The following is a 20,396-nucleotide window of genomic DNA, read 5'->3' as shown; positions in this document are numbered from 1 at the left end:
CAAGAAATGTGATCTGTGGACGTTAGGTAATCTCCTGAGGAATTCTTGTAAAAGTAATCTGATGAAAATTAAGAAAATGTAACCGGGTAGTTTCATGAATGCAGAGCAGTCCTAGTAAATGCAAGTTCAGATGCCAAGGTTATATACGGCTCTAAATAAGTATAAATCCAGAAAAAGTACATGGACATAACTTAAAGCAGAACATTAGCATATAGATTTTACAGAATCTTTTGAATAAACTCGTTTGTATGCACATGCTCAGCAGTGCAGTGCACAGAACTCAGAGTGTTTTCAGCACAAAGTCTTCAAAACTGAAACTAGAACTGCTTACAAATTCCTAAGAATCTTGGTGGTTTCCTTTTAATAGTCAGTTGATTTGTGGCAGAACGCCTAAATAAGATCAAGCTGTGCTATTGGTGTATGCTTTAAACTGATCACAAGGGTTGGATAGTTTCTCCTCTTATGCAGACAGGACAGACGGATACACTTGCTTTGTAAAGCTTTGAAAATTCTAGCTGTTATATGGACCTGATTCTTCCAAGGACTGCATAGAGATCTGATGTGAGTATAATGCTACTAAAATTCAAACTGATATTTACAGTATTTCTGACTGATGGATTGCAGATTTTTTTTCCCTATATGTTTAAGATTTGCTTAAATTAAGTTTATTTTCAAACTATTTGTGGGGAGTGGACTCTGATTCTGAATCAGAGATTGGATAAGTCCCAGATAGGAAAACATAGGTCCATATTGTAACTTCAAACCCTGCGGAAAAAGGAGTTTTAGAATCTGAATGTGTCTTGCAACGCCATCTTGTGCTATGGGCAAAGGCAAAAGAGTGATGCTAGCTTCAGTTTATCATTGAACTGTTGCTCTTTGTAACAGTTATATTCTAAAAGTTGTATTGGGAAAAAAAAAAGTGTATATATTTCTATTTACACATTCTTTTTTACTTGCTTTTGGCTGTTATTACACACCTACTTGCAGGTGGTAGGTTATTTTGAAGGTACAGCAAATCTAGGGTCTTTAATCTTCTGTATTCCCAAGAGGAGCACAGGCTAGGAAGAGGAGAATTTCTTGTGCTTCTCCAAGAAGTCTTTCTTTCTGTAGAAGCCAGAGATATGTAAGGCAATTTGCAGCGTATCACAGCAGAGTGTTGGCCTGTATTGTTCTGTGCCTGTGGCTAAGAGCTGAATGGAGTGTGTTCTCCGGAACATAGAGCTGCATTTTAAATGTAGGATACTTACTGCAACAAACTTTCAACCTGATCTGTGCCTAATATTTACAGAAAAAAAAACCCAAAACCCAAAAAAAACCCCAAAACACGAGGTCATATTAGCATTATTGTATTTGACATTGAACAAAAAAAAGTCACAGTGGAAAAAATACAACAGGTGGCAGTTAAACAGTGCAGGGAAAGGGGAAATTCACATTAAGGCTGTGCAAAGAAGGAAGTAAGAAATTATATCGCTTCACCTGACAGCTAAAGTGAGACGGAGAGCAGACTGAAATGATGCAAGTAGGCTTTCATGAGCAACATGAACATCAGATATAAAGCAATGGACCCAGCAGCAGATTGACTGAATGGTGAGGTGGAGAACAAGGGACCACAATAAGGGTGTGATGGCAGAGGAGGAACAGCAGGTGAGCAAGCGTGTGTGTGAGGTGGGTTGGAGACAATGAGGGCAGCAGGCTGTGTTCACAGAAAATACTGAGGCAGGTCTGAGACATGAGCTTTGAACAAATGTTAATATACGTGGCTATTTTTTTTTATTAAATCCCTGAGATGCAAACAGACTAACTTACTTCTGATGATGAGATATACAACAGATGTATTTTGTATGAGGATCTACTGCTGCTTTTCATTTTTGTTTTCTGACTCAAGATTTTTTAACTTTTTTTTTAAAATAAACCCAGGTCTTTCACAGAAAGGAAAATCAGTTTACTAATTCCACGAGGAGGTTGAAAAGCTTGGGTCTTTTTGCACATATAAGAATATTGGAAGGAACCTTTTGAAACCACAAGATGCATCAAATCAAAGAAATTTCAGTAACAAAGAAAGACAAAAAAAAAGGAAAGAGTGACTGTGACCCCTCAGTACTTTGCACTGCACATTGTCTGTTTTCCAACAAAATGAACATAAAACTCAGTTTCATGATGGAAGATCCGTGTTAACCCCAAACAAACTAGCTTAGGAGTGAGAAGCAGTACAATCACATTAGCCTGATATTGGTTTGATGTTCTCTTTTGGCCAAATGGAGTGAAGTAGCATGTCATGTTAACACAGCATGATTGCTTCTGGTATTCAAATTAGTTTGCCTTTCTGGGATTCAGTGCCTTTCCAGAGGGCACTGTGTTGTGTTTTATGCAGGCACTACCTTTGCAATACAAAAATACAAATGCTGTAGAAGGACAATAAAAATATATCCTGAATAGGAACAAAGCGCTGTGAGCTGATCTCCGTAATACTACAGAGTATGTCAGTGGCAGAGCAAAAGCATTCGATATACGAATGAACAAATCAGTCGCAAGACTGCTGTTTCAAATCTGTAACAAAGTCTATCAGCTCAGAATTTCTCACTAGTCTTTCAGATCACACGTAACACCTTGTTTGCTAAAATGCACTTGATAGTTCGTATGGAGCTGGACACAAACTGCCTGGCCAGCTTGGCGACACGTCCCAGCTCCCAGATGTTCAGTGCTATGTCCCTGCTTCCTTCCAGCAACTTTGTAAGGACACCAGGGTGGTACCTGCTTAACCTGAGCATGATCACATCATAAGTGCTGTCAATGTGCTAACTTGATCTGCAGGAAACACAATACAAACAAGAGTCTGTCTACAGTACCTAATTAACTTTAAAAGGACCAAGTACCCTTTCCTTAGTCCTTTAATCCTTTATTCTTTCAGACTGAACTTGAGTAATTATTGTGAATTTCTGCTTTAAACCTGGAGAAGAGCCGGTGTCCTTGGAAGGTCGTTAGTTCCTTTCAATCATTCTGATTCTAGTGGAAGATAGGCTCTTAGTCTAGAAAACTCTTCTTGCTTAATGATGCTGAATGTCCTTACATAAATACTAAATGTGTTTACTGCTCTTAATCAAACATTATCTGGAATACAAATATTTTAATAGCTGAAATGATGTTTCCAGAAAAGGATTACGTGTGATTTCTTGTACTAACTGGTCCCTGAGTTGGTGAAGATGCTTCTGGTTTTATTCACTTAGCAGACAGCATAAAGAAGATTAATTTGTCCAGTCCAGGATCCTTTGTTATCCTTGTGTTCGGAGAAATCATAGAATCATCAAATGGTTTGGATTGGAAGGGACCTTTAAAGGTCATCTAGTCCCTCCTTGCTGCAACAAGCAACGACCGTCATAGCAAGGCTACTAATCAAAGGTGGTGCCAGCAGGTCCAGTGCTATGCCTTTTTACTAAGATGATCCATTTCTTTAGGAAAAGCACTATGAACTTTCATATATATGGATGAAAGGAATAGAATTGAACTCACAGTTCCCATTATTCAGATGTGGGTTTCAAACTTCATTACTAAGGAGTAGATTGCAAAATATTCTGCGATTTCCACGTTCCTTTAGTTACAAATCTTCTTACAAAATCTTCAATATTGCCAACATTGTTACTGAGGTCAAATCACTTCTGACCAAACTAGTGCCAGCCTCCTTCATCAGCTCATTGTGGTTGACAACATAACTGTTCCCCCAAAGTAAGATGCAGTAGCTACAACTGTAAACAAATGTCAGAGATTTATAGTAAGCACAGCTACTTAAAGAAGTGTCCCAGCTTTTGCTCAAAAGCTCCATGGTTCAAACATATATCAGAGTTTGATGTTCTCCTTTTGCCACCACATTTACCTCCTGAAAGCATCCTTATAAGATACAGTTCTGTTAGGACAAACACCCCTTAATTTCTGTCTGTAGAACTGAATGACGTCTATACTTTATATTGAAAATTGTATATGTTTTAAACAATATTGTGGCCTGGAGTGTACAGCTGATGCAGTTTGAAATGGGAATGTTCAGGCTAAATTTTCTAAGAGAACAAGAAATACTTTTCTCACTCCTTACCAGGAAATTTTGGGTGGCTGCTAGAGATTTTTTGTAACCTGGGGCATTCCATTGGCCAAAAATTACTTTTTTTTTTGGAGATGAGTGTTAGACTCCATGTGGGTACGTGAGCTGAGGACTAAAGCCAGAGACATGATCAACTGAATCAAAAGGAGAAAAACTATACATCGTGTAATTTTGACCTTCGATGGAATTCTAGCAATTTATTATCATTGCCCACCAGTTTTCACTCAGTATTGACTAAGAAAACTTACCAGAATAGGTTCCTTTTGGGCCAAAGAGAGTCAAGTGTGAGTTTCAACTTACTGCATTCAGTAACATAATAAAGCTGTACTAAAAGAGAAGATTATATCACTCCCTTTTCACACTCATCTTTTTCACAACTTTTTTTTCATTGTACCCATTCATATTTTCAGTCTTGGACCCTACATCTTCACTGGAACTACTATAAATTATAAAATGGTTTTTAGATGCTTGATGCTACGGTTTTCACCCCTTCAGCCCTCAGAGGTTTATTCAACTTAATTTTCATAATCACACAGCACTGCACGAAAACTTGCTTTTTCTTCTGCAGGTTGGTCTGGGAAATTCATTTACTGACGGGATCTGAATAGCTGTTGAAATGTCATGCGACTTCCTCATGTGTTCAGACGTGAATTTCAATTCCTGACTTTGCTGCCAGAACGACTAAGTGCCGATTTTTATGGTGCAGTATTCCTTTGTTATATCCCTATGAAGTTGTAAACAGACAGAAAATGAAAAAGCTTTAAAAGTGGCTTTCTGCTTAAAGGAAAAGAAAAAAAAAACAGTTCTGTGCATGAACTTGTTAGAATAGTTGTATAGAAAGACTACTGCATAGCAAGGCATGGCATATGTTTTACAAAAGGTAGGAACAATATGAGGGCTATTCTACAACAGCATGAAAAAATCACTCTGCAGATGCTGGTACAGATGTCTTTATGGAAATGTGTCAGGATGCCTGGCAGAGCCATGTAAGGAAGTTGCACAGGCAAATTGCACTGATATTGCAGAACAGGTTGATGTCCACTAGTAAGATCAGGCAATTAAAGAAAGGTAGCTTTGAATGCAGATCCTTGCTGATCCCCACAAGCATTCTATGACTGCTTTCAGTATCATATGTGAAAATGTTTCCCTTTTTGGGTTCTTCTACTAATTTATGGTATGTGTCATGCTGTTTGCACACCAGTCTTTGTGGTCAGGCAGGATTTACTCTTATTTGATATTTAATAATTAGGATGCTATCTACTGATTATGTATCCCTTTATTTCTGTTCTGTCCTTTTACTCTCAGCAATACGCATAATTAAAAAGTCCCATCTCCTGCATTATGCAAGATACATGATCTGCATTCTCAGTGCATCCTGAGACATAAAAAGAGAGTAGATCATCTCAAACATCCCACATGAGGCTAATCCAGCAATCTAAACATTCCTGTGTAATACTGTTCCATTCTTTGTCTGGTTCTTTGCTCTACGTCCATCTACTTCTAGGCAGGCTGTATGGAGAAGTAAGCAAGCAAAAGGATGATAAATTTCTTTATAATACTAGTTGAGGAACACTGTGGTTGCTACACAATGCGTGAAATTTAAGCTGGCTGTCACGGCAGTACACGATTTCTGTTTCTGCGTCCATGAAACAGAGATACTGACGCTGACATTGTTTATTAGCTCCTTCCTTGCACAGATAAAATAATTAAGATTTATCACACATTAAGTAGTGACAACTCAGCCAAACCTCTGATAATTATTGTTTATTTACATGCAATAAGTCTGCTTACTTTAGTGTGCATGTCGGCCTTTAAAGTGAACATGCACACTATAGTAAGTGGTCTTTATGTCCTTATGACCTTTATGTCACCTTTAAAGTGGCATAAAGGTCATCTTTATCTGTGGTAGCAAAAGATTGAAGTCTAAATTTCCAGAAAAGTCCTCTGATTTTGGCTGCTGACTTTGCTAAAGATTACACCTGACTTTCCGAGGTCCTGAGATCTCAAAGGTGAAAGCAATCATAAAATCACAGAAAAATCAAAGCCAGCATACTTCAAGATGAGCCATAAATAAATGGGGAAGTAAAGCTAAAAGCCCTCTCCAGTAAGTCTAGCTCTGAGGAAGTCTAAAATTGTTCCTTCTTTTCTTTACTTCCTTATGCTTATTTCTGGATCTCCTTCAGTATTTTCTCAGATTATACTATACATTAGTATGCTTTATTCAAAGTAATTCTTCCTTCTACTGTCTTATTATTTCTGTTATAAATGTCGTCCCTGGTTTGGGATTGTTTTGGTTTTGCTTTTTAGTTATGTCAATCTGCATACAATAGTATGAACTAAAGTTTGCCTTTTACTGGAACAGGAAGATACTCATTCTAAAACTGGACTTTCTACTTTTGCATTATTTCAGGGCTGCTGGTTTACTGTCAGTATTATAAGGCACTTTGACCGTGTCAGGCAGTGCCATTTGCAAAGTGAATGGATTAGCAGCAGTAAGTCTTCACTTCTAATCCATTCTGAAGAAAACTTTAATTTACTCATCCCAAGATTCCCAGTGCCTCACATTGAATTCCAGGTATCTACTGGTCTTGAGGCTAAAGAACTCAGACAATTAGGTAACTGCAAAAAAGGTATGCAAAGTAGAGTTGAAACTAAATCAGGATTAGCAATATTGTAAACTAGATGAGGTGTTAGTGCAGGCAATTAAGAAAGTCTGCTTGTGTATGTGAGAAGCTTACTGCAATTAGTATTTATTATTCATGGGTAGAGTTTTAATGTGAAGTTGTAGAAGTGCTGCCCTGTCAGACTGTTTAAGGCTGCCTGGAAGCTATAGATCCTGAAAGTCTCACAAGTGAAGTTGTGGAAATGTTTTACTTCCCTTCATTGCCACAGGTCAGTGGTTCCATGCGTGTGCACGGGTTGTTTTAATCAAGGTTTTCCTTGTTTCTAGTGGTAGCCTAGTGGGGGTTTTGTATTTCTGTTGATTTTTTAGCTGCGGTGGGTTTTGAAGGCTAGCACAGTTATAATTTACTTCAGCTGGAGATGGAAGTTGTTGCAAGCTCTGATGAAATCCTGATTTGTTTCAGATACACCTGAGAAAATGTTCCAGATCCTCACAATGCTGTTGCTAGAAATGCAGCTCTCCATGGTTTCAGGTGAGAGAGAAACTCCACCAGCAGAATCAATACAGCAAACGCTGCTACGCCCTCAGCAAACAGGCTTCAGCAACTCCGGTGATATTTGCATGAACAGCCAGTGATGTCTCAAGCCTCTGCTTTGCAATGGGTTACAGAAGGCACTGTGTACTAGTTGAGCACAGGACAGATGTCCATCACTTTCCACAACGAGGCTTCTTCAAAGCAAAGGGTATTGACAGCTGAGGCACCCAGCAATAGCAGGCATGGCTGTGAGAGGGAGGATGGCAAAGGTAACCTAAGCCAGTTGTAAAGTACAGTAGAACAACCTCAGCACGAGGCAGAGCGAATTAAATCATGTATATTCTCCTGCCCTTGCCTGTAGCAGGCAGTAGTTTGGCTAATAACCAGAAGAGGCATGGCACTTCATCATACTATTTTTTCCCTCATTACAGTTGCATGAAAATGAATAAACAAACCTTGCTAAGAGGAATTGAATCTTTCCCTGAAAGTATTTCACAAACACATGAAAAAGAAGGAAAGCATAAACCCTTGCATGAACTTCTCTTTTGAATGTAACTATCAATAATTCCAAGTGCTTCTGAATTAAACCTACTAGTATATGGTACATCCTATATAGAAACAAGCAATATTGAATGAGGTACCATCAATATCTCTTGCTTTTATCAAATGCACTTTAAAATGGTTAATTATTCATAACAATATGAATTTCAGATTTGATGAATAGCTAAGAAGATTATTTTTATATGCTTTCTGTAATATTGTTGCATGCATCTGAGAAGATGCAAGGGATTAAATAATACTCACATGGTGTCAGGCTCATGAAAGACTGTAATTGCCATATAGCAATACTTCTAAGTTATGTGTGCTTGTTCAGTGCAACTGTTTCACAGGAGATAGCACTGGATTTTCTCTTTCTAAAGGATAATGAAATTAGATTTACTATTTCCACAATGAACTGTTGCTTTTACTAGAATTTTAGGACATATAAGATACAATGATAGTTTCATAGAAGTTCTCACTGTGTTGGCACTGACTTAGCCTTAGGCTATTGCTAATATTTGAAAAAAAAACTATGCCCATTTTGTCCTTGTCTTTGAGACTCAGTAATCAATACAGAATACAGATTATTTTCTATAGATACAACTTATATGGTAAAAATGTTAGTGCAAATAGGAACAAAAAATGCTTAAAACTTCTGGCCAAACTAGTAACTATTTGACTAACTACGTGACATCATCTTTCCAAAACTGAAAGAAAAACTGACATATTTTAATATACCAAACAAAACTGTTTTCTTTTCCTGCTGTAGCTTTGTTTACAGTTGAAGTTCCTCAGCAGCTATACGTTGTGGAGTATGGGAGCAATGTGACCATGGAATGCAGATTCCCTGTGAATGGTTCATTAAACCTAGAGCTCCTGACTGTTGTTTGGCAGCAAAAAAGTCAGGGGCTGTCAAAATCAAAAGAGGTTTACATGCTCCGTAGTGGGAAGCCATTCCCTCTATCCCAACATCATGACTACATAGGGAGAGCAGCACTTCTGCACAGTGAACTGAAATTAGGACGAGCTATCCTTCAGATCGCCAGCGTGAAGGTCACGGATGGAGGATCATACCTATGTCTAATTGAGTATCAGGGCGTGGACTACAAACACATTACTTTGGAGGTAAAAGGTTAGTGGTCAAATTGAATGTAAGATACACTCAATGAGGGATCTCTGCTAAATTCCTACAGGCTTGTAGAAATGGATTAATCGAGAGCTAATTGATGAATCAATTAATTGTGGCTAATTCTGTCACCAAGACCTTGTGCTCAGCCCCTAGATGAACAAAAGCCGTTGTCTCTGTGTCAGCTAATCTTTGGTTCAATGGCCAGCCAAGCTTCTCTAGAAGCAGCCTGTGCCAAAAAGTGAGAGCAACTGCCCCCTCCCTGTCCTTCATTCCTCCTCCTTCTTCCCAGTGCCCCCACACCTGTCCTCTCATTTGACCTCCAGAAGTTTCTCAAAGGTGCTCTAATTTACTCACAAGCCCTGCTTCCAACTACCCAAGTGGCTGGGAATTCCCCAAGTGATTGCAGCTCCCAAAGCAAGGACATGTGATTTTCTGTGCTCATCAAAACCAAATGGATATTAGTAAGAAAGACCTTTGTTACTGGACAACATGACAGACCAGTCTTTTGAAAGGCCTTTGGTGTTTCCCACTAACTGCAATTTGTCCATGTGATAGAAGGCAGCGTTCATTTCCCATCCAGGCATCTAAATAACAAGCTTTGTCAAACACAAAAATGGATACAGGCATTTTTAACACCCACATTTGTTACTCTGAACTGTCCTCACAGAAATTCTATGTTCATTTTGTTCTAGTATGATGAAAATACCATACTTGATTATAAGCTATAGTAAAAAAACATTAAAATGGCTTTTCTCCTGACATGGCATGTTTAAAAAGTGAAAATACAAGCCCCACGAGGCTGAACTTGTTTCCTCTGTATTGATAAATTATAAATTCAGTGTCAACTGCTGCCTTGCATAAAGTAGTGGAGGAATTTCTTTTACTCTAGGCACGAGAAGGATTGGCTAATAAATATTGAATTTTTCTAGAAAACATCCTTCATAATTTCAAAGAAGTGTACCTCAGATATAGACAGAGACAAAATATGGCATTAAAGAGGAAGGAGGGGAAGTGAAGTGGGCAAATGACTATTGTTGCATAAAATAATTTCACTCAACACCTTCTTATGCAGCATTCTACAAGAAAATAAACACTCAAGTAATAAGAAAACCAGGTGAAGATAAGTTTGTTTTTATGTGCCAGTCAGAAGGCTTTCCTCTGGCAGAGGTTTTCTGGCAAAATGAGGAGAAACTCAATCTCAGTGGATCTGCAAATACCACCTATACACTGACCACAGATGGCCTCTATAATGTCACCAGCTTACTGACGTTCAAACCAAGTATAAGCGAGAACTATAGCTGTGTGTTCTGGAATAAAGAACTGAATGGAGAAACTTCAGCTCATGTTTCCACTTCAGGTTCGTATGACCTTGAGCTTGTACAAGACAAAGAGAGTTTGTACATACATGGTGTGCTATGACCCGTCACTAAAATTTAGCTCTGGAAAACAGTGTAATACTGAGGTTCTGGGAAAGGAACAAGTCACTATGACTCGTGTATTTGAAGGCTCAACTAACACGCACTCCTGCAAGCCAGTCTGTTGGTTTTCTATATGTTTTAATTTTCAGGGTAGTTCTCATAATTTAAAAGAAATTCTTTAATCTGCATGGGTGTCTTCCTTGATCTAGACTCCTAATTGATTGTCCTTCAAGGGGGTTACAGACAAATTGCAGTAGTGCTCACTCAAAAGCCAAGCAGACAAAAGATTTGACTCAGCTTCTTATACTGTAGAATAAATTATTCATAAAAAGAGTGTAAAACACTACATTGATAAATTTTGAGAATCTTTTGTTCAGTCAGAGCGAGACTTTGGGGAGTCAGAACAGATAACTTCATAAAATATGCCTGTTCTGTGAGCTATAAATTTACCTTCTTTTCATGTTTCTTGACAGCTTTAGTGAGTACACAGTATAGCAGACGAAAATCCCTGATCTCATTTGTCATCCCCGCATGTGTGGTGGTAGCTGTCCTTCTCTCCGTACTCATAATCTTTCAAAAGAGAAAACCATTCAAGAATGGGCAACTCAAAAAAGGTACACGTTACTTTGGAGAGTAGATCTTTTCACTTATATTTTTATTTTTCCTGTGAATGACCTTTTAGAAATTTTAGTAATTCTAAGCACACTTAAGTGACTTTGGTCACATTTGATTTCTAGTTGTGCTGTGTTCTAAAAAGTCTACTTGGATCATTTGAGTTTTTCCTCACCTTGTTACTTCCATGAGACAAGGTATATGGGAAGATACATTTTTATATGTAATCAGTTACTATTCTGTAAAGAACACAAACAAAGTTTGGCTTATTTATGCAGGGCTGTGAAATTATAGTTTGAATGGCGTTTTTCTTCATGGCTACAAAGACATCGTGGCTACAGCATATGACATGGAACTTCTATTTTTTATGTCCTTTAAGGCTGAATAAGCAAAATGGTAGTGCATTACGACAAATGGCCTTTCTTTCCTTGTTTGCAAGTGCAATAGTGGAAAAGTAATGAAGTATTATTCTAGTCTTCTCTTGCATATGAATAGACTCCAGTAAGCTCAGATAAATGTATTCATTGTCATGAAATGAAAACCTTGCTATTAAGGATTTAAGAATTTGGTTCAAAATCTATAAAAAAAAGTTTAGAGAAGTTTACATATTTCATGTGAACTAATAATAAATTAAACATGCATAAAACTCAAGTTAATCTAAAAGTTTGTTGAATGGTATTGTTTCTTTCAAATATAGAAAAGCTAAATTTGTATACATTTACTTCAGCAGACAGGAAAAGAAAATTGAACCCTAACATGGAAGATGAGAAGAGTAAGTCATAGTGTTTTCTGTATTTATTCTTGCAGCTTTTTCTTTCTTACAGCTAAAATCTTTATAAATCTGTAGATGCAACTTAAATAATGTTACATTGAAAGAGAGGCTAGTTTTTAATTTAAATTTAGCTTTTCTTTGGTTTCCTAAGAATGCAATGTCTAATGTTATGACCTTTTTCCACAGGCAATGTAAAAATTTATAAATATTTTTTCACTCTCGTTGAAATACAATTAGCTTGCATATATAGTTTGGTTTACATGTTTGTATGCTAATTGCAGTTCTAGTAGCCTTGGCTGAGCAGGATACACAGAAAGGAAGGCATCAAGATGTTTGTGGTAACAGTCTATTATACGCTTGGCTCAGGCCACATGTCTTTATAACAAAAAAACCCCGAGACCTTGTTTATACATCAAGAAGTCATTGGCTTAAAAAAAACTCTGTAGGTGAAAGAAAAACAAGGAATTGGATGGAGAGGGCATGAATTCACTGATTCCCATGTCACTTCAAATTGTAGTCCTTGCAGCTTACCTGTAGCTGTCCAATCTACAGCCATTGGTAGATGTTACAGTCAAAATGACACTTTCAGAAAAACACTTTCACCTTTCAGAAATCAGTACTTGCTGTATTCAAAGGCCCTTTCTTACTTTTCACATGATGCTGTTACACTTCAGTGGAATTATGCATGTACAAATGAACAGAAGCTTAAGGCAAGCAGCAATCTGATGGACAGTGTTTGCACGTGTCTTAACACAACTCCAGTGCACATTGTCTGAGCACAGTGTGGCTTTCTGTGGCTTTTTATATTACTGTTGTAGAAATTTTTTTCACTTTATAGGCCCTGGCCACCTCTGTTCACTTAGTGAAATGAAGAAATTAAAGGAGAGCTAGCTGCTTCTTGTGGTTTTGTTTTACTTCTTCATTTTAATGACTGAAAATATTTGTGCAACATGCAGTAAGTCATATGGCAAACATTTGTATTTCTCAGCATTATGTATTTTAAAGAAACACTGGAAAGACCCTTTTTTCCATGCTGACTAGGTAGTTGAAGCATAGAAGCCACAGATACTTTACCAGAGAACCTTGGAAATGACCCTCATGGCCCTGGTTACAGGAATAAGGATTGTTCATGTTATCATTTTAACTTACAGCTCAAGCTGTATAAGCACTGAAGATGTAGGACATTTGACTGCAGTCCCAGTTCTGCAAACTTTTATGCACTTGTACAGATTTTACCAACAAGCACTCTCACAGATGTTATCTAACCATATTTCAGCTTTGCTGTTTCATTTATATGACTGAAAGTCAGTAGTAGCTTTGATGCAATAGACAATTCAGAATTCTGACCACAAATAAGAAAAAGAATTCTTCCCTCTGAAAAGATTGAAACAGGTTGTCTTTGTAAGTAATAGCAGCTTTAAGGAGCTATTGTAACTTAAGCACAACCCAGAAAAGCTTGCATACAATGAAGATAGAGTTTACACTCTTTACCATTCAATTGTTAAAATCAGGATATTTATTTGCTTAAATTATTGCATAGATTTTTAAATACTATTCCGTTCTCTTTCTTTAAGGAGATGATTTTAACTCTCAAACTGAGGTGTTATATTTGTCAACTGTCACAGCTTCAAGAGACAGTGGGAGTGTGGCTCTGTGAAAACACTTAATCTCACATGCCCGCATTTGCACTTATTCTGGTTTTGGAGACTTCAGAGAAAAGTTACAGCACTTTAGCTTTGGGGTGAAGAGTCGACTCATGGGGATTTATTGGCACTGCAGCAATGGGAAGCTATGCCTCTTCACATTCTGTATCTTGCAGTTACTGAGAATTATGCTGTCATGAAATGTGGTTTACCATTGCAAAGAAATCTGAGTGCCTTTGATACACTTCAGTTTTGGACTTAATATTACTCAAGCAATTTTTTTTAAAAAAAACTTTATTAACTGTTCTAGTCTCAGGAATGGTGCTTGGGTCCAAATATCATGTGGGAATTTGAATAAAAGCTGTACATGCTCTCTTATGTCTAAACAGTTGTCTTTCAGGTGGAGACATCATTATATGCCTGTATCACATTTCCAAACTTTCCAACACATTAAGCTGGAAATTACCACAATTACCACCAGCATGACAATGTATGGAATATATTTCACATCACAAAAATAACAAGAGGTTGAAAAGGAGAAGGCAAAATAAAAAAAAAGACAAAAAAAATCCCAACACCAACAGTAAATCAACATTATGTCACAGAAGAGAATTTTAATGCACAGTCTATGTAAAACCCCATCAGTAAATCAGGTTAAAAAACATGAACTGTGATGCTATGTCATATTACAGTAAGAAGTTTTACACTTGAACTGATTACTCAACAGAATTTTCTTTGGGAGGAATTTTGGAAGCGAAAGTGAAAATGAAGCTCAGTCAGATTTCTCCACTGATTATTTTTAAGCAGTAACTTTAACTTTTGTCAGAGGAAAAGACGTCTTTTCCATACCATATGCTTATCTGATTTACTTCCTATTACTGGAATGCTTAAAGATGCCTCATTCAACTCTGAATAGGCTGTGTCCTGGGTGTGGCTTTGACAGTGCCAGTTTTGAAGCAACACCTAGCAGGAAAACAGTTTTGCATCTTTGATAGTTATCAGATAGTGAAGCAAAAGCACTGAGCAGGACCTGTCATAGTTTTTTTCAAAGAGCACTGGCTTTGGTGAGCTGTATTTCCTCCTAAGGTAGACATAACAAGGTTGAAAAAAGGTGTTCACGTGGAAACTACTTTTGTCTTATGTTGCTCTTGGAAAAGTGCTATCTGTTTCGCAAAAAACCATCATAATCAGTAATGTTAAGGCTTTCTTCATAGTACTTGCTCTGCATTTAGATGGGAGCTTTCTCCAGGATCATGTTGTAACCGTTTACTCCAGGATTAAGTGGACCTACAGTGCTGCTATGAGACTAGAAAGAGAGTATTCACACCCTTTTCTTGTTTCACCAAGCTAACTGATTTAAACAGCAGGGCTACTGTTGACTTTACATGGGGAAGAGATAAATACATCTCTCTCTGTCAACACGTCTACTTTAATATGTATGTGTTGTACCTCTACATACTCATTTGTATGAGTGCTTTAGATTCAGCTGAGACAAATCCACACTAGACTGGCTAGGTCCTTGCTGACATGGTAATACAGGTAGACATGAGAGAATCAGAGGCAGCTTCTTGAAGCATTGCTTAGCTTCAGATGCAACAGTAGTTTGGGGACAGCAGCTTGGAGACTGCCCTGGCTTGCATCATCTCACAATACTTAAAGGTAACTGCACAAGGTCAAGCAATTTATGCTAGATTTGTACTCCACTGGGAACTACGAGCCTCCCCATCAGCCACAGTGAAAAACCTAACCCACCATGTTCCTAAAGGATTCCATTTCCTTTTTTTTCCTCTTAATCATAAAATGGAAGTAATTAAAACTGAATTTATGTGGATAAACATAAACAGTATATCCTAGCCTTTGAAATTAGATTATGATGATTGTCATTGTTCCGTACTGAAATAAAAGTCACTTTGACATTTTCTTATGCTGCTGAGTAAATGTTGCCTTGGCATGGGCAGGGGAGAAAAGGTGCAGACAGTGCTTTCTTTCCATTTTACAGGAACTGCAAACACTACCTTGCTTTCTCTCTTAATGGTCTGTACACTGAAAGGTTCCACCTGACATCCCTGGGCAGAGGCAGCTCAGCTTTGCAGAACAATCCTATGCTCTATCCACTCCATTTCATATGAAAGGAAAGATAGTACTTTTTACCATAATAACCATAAGAATATACAGATATATATATTGGTTTATGAGCTTCTATCTTTACCAGCTCTCACTAGATACTTATGAAATGCAGTGAAAATGTATCAGCATGATTGTCACATCTTTGTATGTAAAAGTTAGCTTGTCAGCAGCTTGAACGGTCTATTTGTGTCTATAAATTCATGCATGAGTTCTTTTTCACTGAAAAACATCTGTCATTTGATGTGTGCGTGATATGATGAGTCGCTGCTCTTTCTGCTTCAGCTGCTGTTTTACACGCTGTTATCTTGAAACAGCTGAAGTAAGAGTTTTCAGATACAGATAAACTGCAAAATGTTCGAAATGTCTGTGGGGTTTTTTGATAGTTTTGAAGTTCACAGTGAGTTAAAAGCCAATATTATGAGACTACAAAATATTAGATATTTTTGGAAGTAATGTAAAGATTAATTTTAGGGATTGACTTTAAAACTTACACTCTCAGCTGGCATTTTAGAGTGGTGTAGTGGGCACCTCACACAGGAAGCTTCCATTATCTTTTCTGATATGTACCTTTTCTATTCATCTCCATATGTTTGTCCCAACTAGTAGAATGGGCTAAGCAAAAGCATGTTAGTGTGTAAGGTATGGATTCAGTCAAAGTTGGTGGAATGTTTGTATGAAAAGATACGCAAAGAACCTACTCACTTGTTTGGAGTCCTCAAAATCGTAGTTCACTGAATTTTCATGATGACCATTTTTCACAAGCAAGTATAAAAGTGTAGCTTTTTAAGCACTGATTTTTTTTTAATGTCTGGCTAAGGAACACTGCTTCTGCAGTCCCCTGATCTGCTTTACTAGGAGTGGGACATTTGCCATTGCAGCACAGGAGCAACTGGCAAACTGGGTCATAAGTCATCTTGCTCATTCCTCACCTCTGCTAAATACAATAGATTTTAAGGATGCGCAGTACCTTCCTCTGGGTTTTCTACCACAGCAACACCTTTACTATGTGTGAGTCGTGTCTTGTTCTGTGAGCACAGAGAAGAGTAAGATTAGCTCTGCTTTGTACTACGTTTGCAAACACTGGCAAACAGCTTAAACCCAATCCATTTACTTGATTTCCATTAGCACAGACACAGCTGAAAACAACAGTTAACATCAAGAGTATTAATATCTTTTGAAAAAGACTGAAGTGGAAGAGGGATTTCTAGCAGCCAGTCTTACAAGACTTACTTCTGCATGCCAGAAAACTACCAGTTGATTCTGAACAAGGCTTACTGGGAGCAGTTGGAAACACCTTTTAGAATGAACAAATCCATGTCTTTGTTAAGAAATGGTGCAGTTATCTTTTCTTACAGAATTTCTTCCTTAACCTGACAGAAACACGTTGCTTGCAACCAAAACCAGTATCTTCTGTCTTCACAACACAGCAAAGGAGAAAGGTTTAACAAAGCAACTCTATACTGTAAAGAATCACTGTTACTTGAACAGACCTAACTTCAAAGTAGCTTTTGCTTTCTGTAGATGTATGGGTCAACTAAGTGACCTGCACTTTTAATCCAATGTGACCTTTGACTGTGAATATGTTGTTCAAATTACCTCCCATATTCTTTGTAATTACCTGACTTTTCTCACACTGATGAAAACATGGCCTGAAATTTTAGCCCTAGATCAATAATTGTCATCTGGTTTGACAAGGCATCCTAGTTTTCCTCAGCATGTTGTCAGGTGTGCCCTGAAATACTATTTTATAGCCAACACAGGGTAATAGTTCATTCAACTTCAATACACAACCATATGGTAAAAAGTAGCTGACACAGGTAAGCACACCATGCAAACACTGTTAAAAGCTGACTTGAAAGAACCATTAATTGAATTCAGATGAATTTACTTTTGGCTTTTATGTTTACTGCCCTTTTTTCTGCAGCTGAGGTTTGTTTACTCCCAACCCTCTTTCTTTAATGGGCTTTTCCAAGAGAGAAGTGAAATGCCTTTTGTGCAAAGTCTGTGTTAGAAACCACTTTACAAAAGGAAATAAAACAAACCATATACAAGATAAATTTGAAGAGTGCATTTAAATGCATTCCTTACACACATGTAACAAGCAGTGGGGCAAGATGTTTACATGAGTCTCAGCTGGTGAAGACAGGGCTTTCTGTGGTGAGGTGGGGAATCTATCTAGTTAGAAATTTAGAGTTCTAATTGCAACATAAATGCTGATAGCCAGAAGATTGCTGTGCTACTGGATGACTCCATTTGTGTAAGAAATTAAACTTTTTTAAAGTGACATGATGAACATACTGTTTCCAGACTGAAATCAAACAACTGTCAGTTTTAACAATGCTCCATCATGGCAACAGCTACACCTAAATTCTGAGCTGACAAATGGTGAAATAATTCTTTCCACCTTGTATTCATGGACCAGTAAAGTAAAACCTGGCAGAACAAAGAAGCCAGATGCTGGTGAAGAGACATATAAACCTGAGAGTGCCACTGAGGAAGGAGAAGCTTTTGGTGGGAAAAGGGAACAGGAGAAGGTCAACAGTTTTTGTTTCAAGAAGGACCCAGAATTTTTATGAGATGAAGGACTGTGAGCTCAAAGAATTTCCTGGTTCATATAGAAGCGAAGAACTGCTGCGGGATGCTTCTGTACATCCCCAAAATATTGCAACCCTTATACACAGACCTGTCTCAGGCTCATGAGAAAACTGAGACTGCAAAACAGCTATAAGCTTACCGAGCAAAGCAACATATTTAGATCTCCGTGAAATGCTTTTGATTTTCTGTATGTTTGCCATGCACATACCTCATGCTCCTAAGGAGTTGTGAATTAAAATGCAAACCAGAGTGTAGACCTTAGGGTATTGGGAAAGGTGGCAGAGATAGAGCCTGCTTCTAGTTAGTTAAATGCTTAAAGTGGGGAGCAGAATCTCATTCAGTAAACTCAGAGATGGAGAATCTGGTGGATCAGTAGCTGAGAAGCTTATTTACACGACAGTCTAAATTTCACAGAGCTGGATGAAGATGAGTATATGCTGTGAACAGGAACTATTTCCACCTTCCCATACATTCTGTTCTTGATATAGATTTACAGTTTAACTCCAGAAGAGACCACTGGATCAGCTGTTTTAATTCCCTCGATGTTATTGTTTATGAAGAATTGTTTAAGTTCTTTAAAACAAGCCTCAAATTTCACCTCTACAAAGTTTTTATTTTTTCCAAATCTGAAAATATGTATTACTTTTCCTGCCAAGGAATAGAAAATCAGAGCCCCAGCCACCTCCACTGGGACGAAGTCGGTTGGGTCGGGTATTCCCAGGATTTTCACAGTGCTGAGTTGTACAATTGAACATCACATTGGAGAGAAAAAAGGTGAAGAAAGCCTGAGGACATGAAAAATTGTCTTGCATCAGTCAAGGCAGTCCTGAACAAGACATAATCTGGAAGGCATTTTAGGGGTACCAGCCACCTCTGCTCAGTTAGTCATTGCTGATCTTCCCAGTGCCTAATACTTCAGACAAGGGTGCCACTATGGTGGAAGCTGACCTGTGCACTGAGGTAACTTAATCTTCCTGATGTTTCCAGGGGAACAGCTACAGTTTGGAACATGGAGATTCATTTGAGCATCTTGTCTGACAGAAGAATCTGTAATAGGCACAAGCTGAAGGGTTTTTGACTCAGATAGGGAAAGCTATGAAGAATTGTAGGAAGTGATTAGCAAAATTAACCAGACAGATGGGCTCACAGTCCCACGTAGAGAAGGACAAGGATTTTCTCAAGTAAAATGTCAGCATTCCATGCATCTTCTCTGTGCTGGGTCTTGATATAAATAATGCATTCTTTGTCAATCTGTGTATTTTCAGCGTTATTAATTGATCTGCCTCAGGAGCTCTGTCAACTACAGCAGCCCAAGAGCATATATAGCTTAGGTCCAGTTCTGGGCTGTAGTGTAGAGATCAAACTTCTTGAGAGTTTTAGAGCAGGGAGGCTCAGAAGTTGCTTTTCAGTGGAAGTGATAGAGCAAACCACAGTCTTGTTTACAGCTAGAATACAGTAAGTTTGTGGAAGTGATTATGTGACTTGGGTCTTGTTACACTGGGGTGCTGAACATGGTAATCATGAGATCTTTGCCAATTCTGCACTCTGGTCTTAAAGATCACACAAACCATGCTTACCACGTGCTGAGGTCCATGCCTGTGAGGACACCAGCTTTCCAGGATTTACAACTTTTGGGGCACTGTTTTCTACCCATTGTTGCCTGTATTAATTTTCTTTCATAATCCCATTTAATGAACAAGAGTAACAAGCTGCAGTCATCCACTACAGAGTTCCTATTCAGCAGAAACTCTGATTGCCTAGGCCTGTAACCAAAAAAAAAAAAAAGCCTGTTTTAATAAAAAAGTTTTGCTTGTGATGTCTGGCCAGACACTTGTTTGGCACTAAGGTGCCATTTCAAGTCAGACTCTGTAAATACAATCAAGTAATCTCTTTGGTGTCTAAGCACTGTGGTCTGTTCAGGGGTGTTGGGTATGTGTGAGGGCTGTTTCTCAATGCCATGGGAACAACAACACAAGTTGCTTCTTGTAGGAAAATTAGTAGGAAAACATCACTGCTGTGAGATCTGGTTTCATTTATTTTACTATAAAAAAAAAAATTTGTTGTGCATTAGGAGCATGTATACATTTTGTAAAAGAGACTCAGAATCCACCTCTAGTGTTCTTACAGTTTTAAGGACACCTAGATCTTGTCAAAAAGGCATAACATTGGTATTTCTGCAACACATCAGCCTACTTATAAGTGGATCTGGATCTACTGACCTTCTCCTTCTGTTTATTTAGTACCTACCCAAAGGCAAGCCTCACTGGATACTCCTTAGTTCTCACACTGGAAAGGACAGTGAACACCACGTCCCT

The 20,396-nt window shown here is 38.1% G+C and overlaps 2 protein-coding genes across 6 annotated transcripts in view; both read left to right on the top strand.

Annotated features, from left to right (window-relative positions):
• JAK2 (Janus kinase 2) overlaps nt 1-20,396 on the top strand; it is a 215,932-nt gene that overhangs the window by 184,991 nt on the left and 10,545 nt on the right. The window lies entirely within an intron of this gene.
• On the top strand, nt 407-19,421 carry LOC138733177 (programmed cell death 1 ligand 2-like). Of its 5 annotated transcripts, none has more exons than XM_069880154.1 (8): nt 407-561; nt 1,484-1,644; nt 7,174-7,242; nt 8,555-8,917; nt 9,987-10,271; nt 10,806-10,946; nt 11,675-11,716; nt 19,069-19,421. In XM_069880154.1, exons 3-8 carry the CDS (start codon nt 7,188-7,190, stop codon nt 19,104-19,106), a joined length of 924 nt encoding a protein of 307 aa, XP_069736255.1. In that variant the 5' UTR covers nt 407-561; nt 1,484-1,644; nt 7,174-7,187; the 3' UTR covers nt 19,107-19,421. The 5 variants fall into 5 exon arrangements, with proteins under 5 accessions (XP_069736255.1, XP_069736254.1, XP_069736251.1 ...); XM_069880153.1 differs by lacking the exon at nt 19,069-19,421 and adding an exon at nt 17,914-18,222 and having other exon boundaries at nt 11,675-11,726; XM_069880150.1 differs by lacking the exon at nt 19,069-19,421 and adding an exon at nt 13,291-13,578.

Source organism: Phaenicophaeus curvirostris, chromosome Z, assembly GCF_032191515.1.
Source record: "Phaenicophaeus curvirostris isolate KB17595 chromosome Z, BPBGC_Pcur_1.0, whole genome shotgun sequence".
NCBI lineage: Eukaryota > Metazoa > Chordata > Aves > Cuculiformes > Cuculidae > Phaenicophaeus > Phaenicophaeus curvirostris.
The sequence above is the reverse complement of the archived record's forward strand: the minus strand, read 5'-3'. Positions and strand labels throughout refer to the sequence as shown.

Bases quoted from the DNA above. Each gene is read 5' to 3' on its own strand.
- LOC138733177 (XM_069880151.1), top strand. From the start codon at position 7,188: ATGTTCCAGATCCTCACAATGCTGTTGCTAGAAATGCAGCTCTCCATG. The intron at 7,243-8,554 runs GTGAGAGAGAAA...TTCCTGCTGTAG, and splicing joins GCAGCTCTCCATGGTTTCAG to CTTTGTTTACAGTTGAAGTT. The intron at 10,947-11,674 runs GTACACGTTACT...TTACTTCAGCAG, and splicing joins GAATGGGCAACTCAAAAAAG to ACAGGAAAAGAAAATTGAAC.